We start from the raw sequence: 10,936 nt of genomic DNA, 5'->3' as shown, positions 1-10,936 counted from the left end.
AACCCCAGTCTGGCGTTCACCAGTCATGGACGTTACCACATCGGCCACCACATATATTTATGAATAAATTTAGACATAAATCTCAAAGAATTTATCGCAATTCATCACCTGCTTCCACGACTTTTGTGTCGCAAGATAGCTGTTAGGTACTAACAGAGAGGCGAGGTGAATGTAAGCGACCTTATTTATCAAGATAACGAGCTTATATACGAACAGTTGAGGGCAACAATGGCATAAAAATGCCAACGCTATGAAACATGTTGTGGCAAGGTTAAACAGGCTGTTCTATTATCAGAGAGTGAGAGCTAGAAAAAGCAATAGCATTAGTGTACGAGTGTGTATGAAACACATGCGGTGGTAACTTTTTCGCTTAGTATTCGCATGGAATCAGATCGATCCCCGCCCAGGACCGTGAGTTTAATTAAAGGTGGGTTTACACAGTCGAATGCAATTAAAGGTGGCTTTACACAGTCGAACGCGGTTTGACAGACAAGTGTTTGAAGTAATGTTCGAACGTGTGAACGGGGTATTTGGTTGTCGAACATTTTGTCGAACGGTTCGAAGAAAATCTGTTCTTGCCTGACTTTTGTGGGCGGGGCTTCATTGTCCACAAACCTTATGCACCTCTAAGAACCGTGTGACAATCAGGTTCCACAACCGAGTTCGACGAACCGTTCGACCGTGTAAATCCCGCTTAAGATGTTTAATAAGGAAGCAACTGCTGTGGTTGGGCACCGCTGTTGGGGTATTGGTGTTTGGGCTTGCCTGGCTGACGTTCTGGTGAGTATCTATTCTGATGAAATTGGAGCTGAAATCAGACACCTTTAACCTTTAACATGCTTCATAGAACGTGTCATCCTTAAAAGAAGAAGTTCTTCCTTCCTCTAAAGTATTATTATTATTGAAACATACATTATTATTATTATTTTTATTATTATTATTATTATTATTATTGTTGTTGTTGTTGTTGTTGTTGTTATTACTAGCTAGGCTAAAACCCTATTTGTAAGAGCAAGATGCTATAAGTCCAAGGGCTCCAACAGGGAAAAAATAGCTCAGCGAGGAAAGAAAACAAAGAAATAAATTATTATTATTATTATTATTATTATTAATTGCTAAGCTACAACCCTAGTTGGAAAAGCAGGATGCTATAAGCCCAGGGGCCCAACAGGGAAAATAGCCCAGTGACAAAAGGAAACAAGGAAAAATAAAATATTTTAAGAACAGTAACAACATCAAATTAGATCCTTCAGATATGAACTATAAAAACTTGAAAAAAAAAAAAAAAAAAAAAAACAGAGGAAGTGAAATAAGATAGAACAGCATGCCAACGTATAACCCCCACCCCACCCCACCCCCACAGAAAGAACAAGAGCCATTATCAACTGATCTTAAGATATCTTTTCTTTTCCGGATCCAGACATGCAGCTTTCACTGTTGTCTTTGGAAGTCTTCAGTAGGTCAGACAGTATTTAGTCAGCAAACTTACCCTGATGACTTTTCATCACCTCTCTCTCTCTCTCTCTCTCTCTCTCTCTCTCTCTCTCTCTCTCTCTCTCTCTGGGTCTGAAATGTGTTATTTGTTCATCACGGCGAAAAAGGAAATTGGATGAGAGAGAGAGAGAGAGAGAGAGAGAGAGAGAGAGAGAGAGAGAGAGAGAGATGTATCAAAGAAAAACTATTATGTGAAAGGCTTGAAATTATTAAATTTCGGAAGGTCAAGGTCAAAGGCCAAGGTCACGGTCAAGCAAAATGTCCAATTCACGTTATCAGTAATAAGTTTGGGCATCGTTGTCACAGAGACTTTAAACTTGGTTCATATTTGAGTGTATGAAAATCCACGCCAATGAATACATGTTAAGATCAAAGGTCAAGGCCGATCAAAAGGTCGAGAAATAAGCTGCCGTGGCGGAGGTCTGCGCTCTACTGAGTGCCCCTATCGTTACCAGATGTATCAGGCTCCTAAGGTTAAACTACAGGAACCTTTGATGGTTGGAAAGTATTTAAAAAAAGGGGGGGTGGGGGCAATATTCGAGGTTAGATATAAGTAAGAGGAAAGTTATGAGGGTAAATGGAAACCTGTGTGTACAATGATTCCAATGTTTCTTAGGATAGGAGAAGTGGCGAGTGAAGGTAGTAGGGTATGTAAATTTTCATATATAAAATATAAAAACTTAAAAATAAAATCAGAAGGAAGAGAAATAAGATAAGAATAGTGTGCCCCAGTGTATCCTCAAACTAGAGAACTCTAACCCAAGATAGTGGAAGCCCTTGCTACAGATGCTATGGCACTACCCAAGACTAGAGAACAAAGGTTTGATTTTAGAGTGTCCTCCTAGAAGAGTTTCTTAAGTCTCGTCTACCCTTACCAAGATAAGATAATGAAACAGGTGGAAATGCTTGAAAGGTGTGAGGGAATGTTGAACAAGTCTCCTTTATGGAAACGAGAGGTGTTTAAAGGTTCTTTAAAAACATCGAAGGGAAGGAATAGGTCAAGGAGGTTGTTGCGCAATGTCCTAAAAACATTTGGCCACAGCAATTCATGGCACACGTCGCTCAGAAAAAGTACACCCTGTCACACCCTTACTTCGTGGAGAATAACCAAGCAGATAGTGTAGGAAGAGATGGCAGAGGTGGTAGTTGGGGGGGTAAACACAGGAACTCAACATGCAGTAATGATGTAGCTTGGTGCACTTCTTCAGAATAAGGTGTACCAGAAATTCCTACGTTCAACTGTACATATGATCCGCACCCAATTCCCCTCGCCTTCCAAGTGAGGACTATAGAGGACCAGATGTTACCTTCTGACGACCCAGCAGGTACTGTATAGGTCCCCTAAGACCAGGTAGACCTATTATGTTCTGTAGGTCTCTAAGACTAGTTAGATCTACTGTATACTGTAGGTCCCTTAAAAAGGGTTAGATATACTGTATTAAGCAGGTCCCTTAAGACCAGGTATATCTACTTTATACTGTAGGTCCCTTAAGACCAGGTAAATCTACTGTATACTGTAGGTCCATTAAGAACAGGTAAACATACTGTATTCAGTAGGTCCCTTAAGACCAGGTAGATCTACTGTATACTGCAGATCCCTTAAGAACAGGTAGATGTACTGTATTCAGCAGGTCCCTTAAGACCAGGTAGATCTACTGTATACTGTATGTCCCTTGAGACCAGGTAAATCTACTGTATACTGTAGGGCCCTTAAGAATAGGTAAACATACTGTATTCAGTAGGTCCCTTAAGACCAGGTAGGTCTACTGTATACTGTAGGCCCCTTAAGACCAGGTAGATCTACTGTATACTGTAGGCCCCTTAAGACCAGGTAGATCTACTGTATAATGCAGATCCCTTAAGACCAGGTACATCTACTGTATACTTCAGGCCCCTTAAGACCAGGTAGATCTACTGTATACTTCAGGCCCCTTAAGACCAGGTAGATCTACTGTATACTGCAGATCCCTTAAGACCAGGTAGATCTACTGTATACTATAGGTCCCTTAAGACCAGGTAGATCTACTGTATACTGCAGATCTCTTAAGACCAGGTAGATCTGTATACTGTAGGCCCCTTAAGACCAGGTAGATCTACAGTATACTGCAGATCCCTTAAGACCAGGTAGATCTACAGTATACTGTAGGCCCCTTAAGACCAGGTAGATCTACTGTATACTTCAGGCCCCTTAAGACCAGGTACATCTACAGTATACTGCAGATCCCTTAAGACCAGGTAGATCTACTGTATACTGTAGGCCCCTTAAGACCAGGTAGATCTACTGTATACTTCAGGCCCCTTAAGACCAGGTACATCTACAGTATACTGCAGATCCCTTAAGACCAGGTAGATCTACAGTATACTGTAGGCCCCTTAAGACCAGGTAGATCTACTGTATACTTCAGGCCCCTTAAGACCAGGTACATCTACAGTATACTGCAGATCCCTTAAGACCAGGTAGATCTACAGTATACTGTAGGCCCCTTAAGACCAGGTAGATCTACTGTATACTTCAGGCCCCTTAAGACCAGGTACATCTACAGTATACTGCAGATCCCTTAAGACCAGGTAGATCTACAGTATACTGTAGGCCCCTTAAGACCAGGTAGATCTACTGTATACTTCAGGCCCCTTAAGACCAGGTACATCTACAGTATACTGCAGATCCCTTAAGACCAGGTAGATCTACTGTATACTTCAGGCCCCTTAAGACCAGGTACATCTACAGTATACTGCAGATCCCTTAAGACCAGGTAGATCTACTGTATACTGCAGATCCCTTAAGACCAGGTAAATTTACTGTATACTGTAGGTCCCTTGAGAACAGGTAAACATACTGTATTCAGTAGGTCCCTTAAGACCAGGTAGATCTACTGTATACTGCAGATCCCTTAAGACCAGGTAGATCTACAGTATACTGTAGGCCCCTTAAGACCAGGTAGATCTACTGTATACTGTAGGTCCCTTAAAAAGGGTTAGATATACTGTATTCAGCAGGTCCCTTAAGACCAGGTATATCTACTTTATACTGTAGGTCCCTTAAGACCAGGTAAATCTACTGTATACTGTAGGTCCATTAAGAACAGGTAAACATACTGTATTCAGTAGGTCCCTTAAGACCAGGTAGATCTACTGTATACTGCAGATCCCTTAAGAACAGGTAGATATACTGTATTCAGCAGGTCCCTTAAGACCAGGTAGATCTACTGTATACTGTATGTCCCTTGAGACCAGGTAAATCTACTGTATACTGTAGGGCCCTTAAGAATAGGTAAACATACTGTATTCAGTAGGTCCCTTAAGACCAGGTAGGTCTACTGTATACTGTAGGCCCCTTAAGACCAGGTAGATCTACTGTATACTGTAGGCCCCTTAAGACCAGGTAGATCTACTGTATAATGCAGATCCCTTAAGACCAGGTACATCTACTGTATACTTCAGGCCCCTTAAGACCAGGTAGATCTACTGTATACTTCAGGCCCCTTAAGACCAGGTAGATCTACTGTATACTGCAGATCCCTTAAGACCAGGTAGATCTACTGTATACTATAGGTCCCTTAAGACCAGGTAGATCTACTGTATACTGCAGATCTCTTAAGACCAGGTAGATCTGTATACTGTAGGCCCCTTAAGACCAGGTAGATCTACAGTATACTGCAGATCCCTTAAGACCAGGTAGATCCACAGTATACTGTAGGCCCCTTAAGACCAGGTAGATCTACTGTATACTTCAGGCCCCTTAAGACCAGGTACATCTACAGTATACTGCAGATCCCTTAAGACCAGGTAGATCTACTGTATACTGTAGGCCCCTTAAGACCAGGTAGATCTACTGTATACTTCAGGCCCCTTAAGACCAGGTACATCTACAGTATACTGCAGATCCCTTAAGACCAGGTAGATCTACAGTATACTGTAGGCCCCTTAAGACCAGGTAGATCTACTGTATACTTCAGGCCCCTTAAGACCAGGTACATCTACAGTATACTGCAGATCCCTTAAGACCAGGTAGATCTACAGTATACTGTATGCCCCTTAAGACCAGGTAGATCTACTGTATACTTCAGGCCCCTTAAGACCAGGTACATCTACAGTATACTGCAGATCCCTTAAGACCAGGTAGATCTACAGTATACTGTAGTCCGCTTAAGACCAGGTAGATCTACTGTATACTTCAGGCCCCTTAAGACCAGGTACATCTACAGTATACTGCAGATCCCTTAAGACCAGGTAGATCTACTGTATACTTCAGGCCCCTTAAGACCAGGTACATCTACAGTATACTGCAGATCCCTTAAGACCAGGTAGATCTACTGTATACTGCAGATCCCTTAAGACCAGGTAAATTTACTGTATACTGTAGGTCCCTTGAGAACAGGTAAACATACTGTATTCAGTAGGTCCCTTAAGACCAGGTAGATCTACTGTATACTGCAGATCCCTTAAGACCAGGTAGATCTACAGTATACTGTAGGCCCCTTAAGACCAGGTAGATCTACTGTATACTTCAGGCCCCTTAAGACCAGGTACATCTACAGTATACTGCAGATCCCTTAAGACCAGGTAGATCTACAGTATACTGTATGCCCCTTAAGACCAGGTAGATCTACTGTATACTTCAGGCCCCTTAAGACCAGGTACATCTACAGTATACTGCAGATCCCTTAAGACCAGGTAGATCTACAGTATACTGTAGTCCGCTTAAGACCAGGTAGATCTACTGTATACTTCAGGCCCCTTAAGACCAGGTACATCTACAGTATACTGCAGATCCCTTAAGACCAGGTAGATCTACTGTATACTTCAGGCCCCTTAAGACCAGGTACATCTACAGTATACTGCAGATCCCTTAAGACCAGGTAGATCTACTGTATACTGCAGATCCCTTAAGACCAGGTAAATTTACTGTATACTGTAGGTCCCTTGAGAACAGGTAAACATACTGTATTCAGTAGGTCCCTTAAGACCAGGTAGATTTACTGTATACTATAGGTCCCTTAAGACCAGGTAGATCTAATGTATACTGCAGATCCCTTAAGAACGGGTAGATATACTGTATTCAGCAGGTCCCTTAAGACCAGGTAGATCTACTGTATACTGTAGGTCCCTGAAGACCAGGTAAATCTACTGTATACTGTAGGTCCATTAAGAACAGGTAAACATACTGTAGTCAGTAGGTCCCTTAAGACCAGGTAGATCTACTGTATACTGTATGTCCCTTAAGACCAGGTAGATATACTGTATACTGTAGGCCCCTTAAGACCAGGTAGATCTACTGTATACTGTAGGTCCCCTAAGACCAATGCTACAGCCATAATACAAATGAAAGAATAAAGTCTAACCTGTTGAAATTAATAATTCTTTTAAAGACTGTATATAACTTAAAATATGCCTGGAAGATATGTGAATGAAAAGTAATAATTCAGATGTCTTAGGAGGAGGAAGTAGAGGAAGATTTAGAACGTGCTAGATAGACGGAGTAGAAGAAAGATTGGAAAGGAACAGATTCAATATCCAGGTAGCACGAGAGTGCGAGGGAAATACAGCTGATTTGTGCATTGTATTTAAGAGTGCCTGACACATAACTAGATGCCCATTAACTGTAGGTGTATGAAGCTACACATATTGAGGAAGTTGGGTAGAAGACTCTTTTCGTCTCCTAAGGAGCCTTCCTGTCAGTCTGACGGGGAATTTTAGATAAAACACAGTGAGTAGAAGACTTTTTTGTCTCCTACGGAGCCTCCCTGTCAGTCTGACGTGTAATTTTACTGTCCATAACCAATGAAAGTAGGAATGCGGAAGTCTTTAATGTTTATTATTCTCTATAGGGAAACTGTTTCATTTGTGTGTACACACATATTTACTTTTATCAATAATTCATAACGTCCAGTGGGTAAGAGAAAGTTTAGATAAGAATGATTTCTATTAGAGTTGTCGTTATTATTTTTGCGGAACAAATCCTCTTCTTCTTTGTCTGCATCTTTTCCCACTTTTATGTGGGGTCGATGTTAAAATCTCGCAAAAGGAAACTTTCACAGAGCACACTGTCATTGCATGAAAAAAAGGTGAAACGGAGAATGAAGAGACGATAAATAATTAACAAATGAATAAAGTTGAATCAGCAAACAGTTGAATGCGCACTCACACAAACAGCAGATAAACTATTGCCATTGCACAAGCAGTTTTACACAGCCTCTTTTGAACTGGGGGATCTCGGGTACTGGGCATTACCCCTGAACTAGTTTCCTTTGGTTGCTGGAAGACATTCGTTTATTGTCATTGTTGTGACAACGAAACTGTTATTTCTTGAGAAAAGAGATTTCTTTTTCGCTTCTAAATTTGGTGTCTTATATTTGATAAGGTATTTAAGGTTTCATGATGGTGATGACCCACCTTAATCGGAATAATCTTTCGGGAAAAGTGGACCAATCTAGAAAATGAAATTGATCTCTCTCTCTCTCTCTCTCTCTCTCTCTCTCTCTCTCTCTCTCTCTCTCTCTCTTTCTCTCTCCAAACAGCACCACACGGTTTTGGCTTTCAGCAAACAGATCAGAATAATCTTTCGGGAAAAGTGGACCAATCTAGAAAATGAAATTGATCTCTCTCTCTCTCTCTCTCTCTCTCTCTCTCTCTCTCTCTCTCTCTCTCTCTCTCTCTCTCTCCAAACAGCACCACACTGTTTTGGCTTTCAGCAAACAGATAGACGTCCCCAGGAGATCTATGTGAGGACAGCCTAATTCGGCCCTCTCAGACGAAAGCTTTATAAGCTAAAGTCAACCCGCTCTGTCATTTAGTGCATCAGAGGCTTCTATCGTGCGTGCATCTACTGATAATCTTCTCCCCTGACAGAAGGCAATGAAGGTAAGGTATTGCTCGAAACTGTGAGAGAAACGAGCCTGTTCACGTCATTTACCTGTTTCATTTTCTTTTATTTCTTGATTGGAGGTTCTATTTGTATCATTGTGACCCATTGCCGATCTATTTGATTCATAATGTCTGTTACCAGCTGCAAAAGATTTGCAGCTGGTATTGGGTTACTAGACGAACGTAACATTATGCTGGTGACTTCAACTATTAGTAGTTTTTTTAAAGTAACTTGACCTTATGTCAGCACGGGCTCTTGTGGCAAAGGAAATTGTTATGTCATTGCGCTATCACAGTTCTGTTATTATTATTATTATTATTATTATTATTATTATTATTGTTATTATTATTATTAAATTTACTAGCTAGGCTATAACCTAGTTGGAAAAGAAGAATACTATAAGCCCAAGGGCTCCATCAGTGAGAATAGCCCAGTGAGGAAAGGAAACAAAGAAGTAAACAAACTACAGAAGCAATGAACAAATAAAGTAATATATTTTAAAGACAGTAACAACATTAAAATAAATTTTTAATATATAAACTATAAAAACTTCAAAAAAAAATAAAAGGAAGAGAAATAAGATAGTGTGCCCAAGTGTATCCTCAAGTAAGAGCACTCTAACCCAAGATAGTGTAAGACCTTGGTACAGAGGCTATGACACTACCCAAGACTAGAGAACAAAGGTTTGATTTTGGAGTATCCTCCTAGAAGAGTTGCTTACCACAGTTAAAGAGTCTCTTCTACCCTTACGAAGAGGAAAATAGCCACTGAACAAGTACAGTGCGGTAGTTAACCCCTTGAACGAACAATACACATACTCATATGATCAGTGCCAATGTCACCTTTCCATCCAAACTAAGACCAAAGGGGCTAATAAGGTCATGATAGTAATAAAATCTTATGAAGTTATAAACAGAACTTGAACTCAAGACCCATTGAGCTAGCTTTGAATGCTGCTCTTTTAGAATTAGTGAGTGCTACTCTTTTATTCAGCTTGGAATTAGTGAGTGCTACTCTTTTATTCAGCTTGGAATTAGTGATTGCTACTCTTTTATTCAGCTTAGAATTAGTGAGTGTTACTCTTTTATTCAGCTTAGAATTAGTGAGTGCTACTCTTTTATTCAGCTTAGAATTTGTGAGTGCTACTCTTTTATTCAGCTTGGAATTAGTGAGTGCTACTTTTTTATTCACCTTAGAATTAGTGAGTGCTACTCTCATATTCAGCTTAGAATTAGTGAGTATTACTCTTTTATTCAGCTTAAAAATTACTAAATGGTACTCTTTTATTCAGCTTAGAATTAGTGAGTGCTACACTTTTATTAAGCTTAGATTTAGTGAGTGTTACTCTTTTAGTCAGCTTAAAATTACTGAGTGGTACTCTTATTCACTTTAGAATTAGTGAGTGCTGCTCTTTTATTCAGCTTAGAATTAGTGAGTGCTACTCTCATATTCAGCTTAGAATTAGTGAGTGTTGCTCGTTATTCAGCTTAAAATTAGTGAGTGTTACTCTTTATTCACCTTAAGATTAGTGAGTGCTACTCTTTATTCACCTTAGAATTAGTGAGTGTTACTCTTTATTCACCTTAAAATTAGTGAGTGCTACTCTATTCACCTTAGAATTAGCAAGTGTTACTCTTTAATCACCTTAAGATTAGTAAGTGTTACTCTTTATTCACCTTAGAATTAGCGAGTGTTACTCTTTATTCACCTTAAAATTAGTGAGTGCTACTCTTTATTCACCTTAGAATTAGTGAGTGTTACTCTTTATTCACCTTAAAATTAGTGAGTGCTACTCTTTATTCACCTTAGAATTAGCGAGTGTTACTCTTTAATCACCTTAAGATTAGTAAGTGTTACTCTTTATTCACCTTAGAATTAGTGAGTGCTACTCTTTTATTCACCTGAAAATTAGTGAGAGCTACTCTTTATTCACCTTAAAATTAGTGAGTGCTACTCTTTTATTCACCTGAAAATTAGTGAGTGCTACTCTTTTATTCACCTGAAAATTAGTGAGTGCTACTCTTTTATTCAGCTTAAAATTGGTGAGTGCTACTCTTTATTCACCTTAGAATTAGTGAGCGCTACTCTTTATTCACCTTAGAATTAGTGAGTGCTACTCTTTATTCACCTTAGAATTAGTGAGTGCTACTCTTTATTCACCTTAAAATTAGTGAGTGCTACTCTTTTATTCAGCTTAAAATTAGTGAGTGCTACTCTTTAATTCAGCACGTTAGCATCCATATATTGTTGATGTGCCACGATGCCATAAAGCCCAGTTCCATTGACATCTCATTTCCTCCTTTGCCAAGCTGTGGAACAGTCTTAAGTGGCTTACATGGTCGAACGGTTCATCGAACCCGGTTGTCGAACCTCCTTGTCCAACGGCTCGAAGAGGTGGAGTCAGCCACAAATGCATAAAGTGTGTGGATAGTGAAGCCCCACCCACAAAATTCAGGCGAGAACAGACTTTCTTCGAGCCGTTCGACGAACGTGTTCGACAACCAAATACCCCATTCACATGTTCGAACATTTCAAACACTTGTTTGTCGAACCGCAAGATCAAAGAGGATGTAAAGC

The 10,936-nt window shown here is 40.0% G+C and overlaps 1 protein-coding gene across 1 annotated transcript in view; it reads left to right on the top strand.

Moving 5' to 3' along the window:
- Positions 1 to 699: 699 nt before the first annotated feature.
- Positions 700 to 10,936, top strand: part of LOC137615053 (uncharacterized) — a 34,668-nt gene continuing 24,431 nt past the window's right edge. The window contains exon 1 of the mRNA XM_068344686.1: positions 700 to 780. Within this exon, the coding sequence (XP_068200787.1) occupies positions 700 to 780 (81 nt within the window). The remainder of the gene's footprint in view (positions 781 to 10,936) is intronic.

Source organism: Palaemon carinicauda, chromosome 21, assembly GCF_036898095.1.
Source record: "Palaemon carinicauda isolate YSFRI2023 chromosome 21, ASM3689809v2, whole genome shotgun sequence".
NCBI classification, from domain to species: domain Eukaryota; kingdom Metazoa; phylum Arthropoda; class Malacostraca; order Decapoda; family Palaemonidae; genus Palaemon; species Palaemon carinicauda.
Note: the sequence above shows the minus strand (reverse complement) of the source record. Positions and strands in the feature narration are given on the sequence as shown.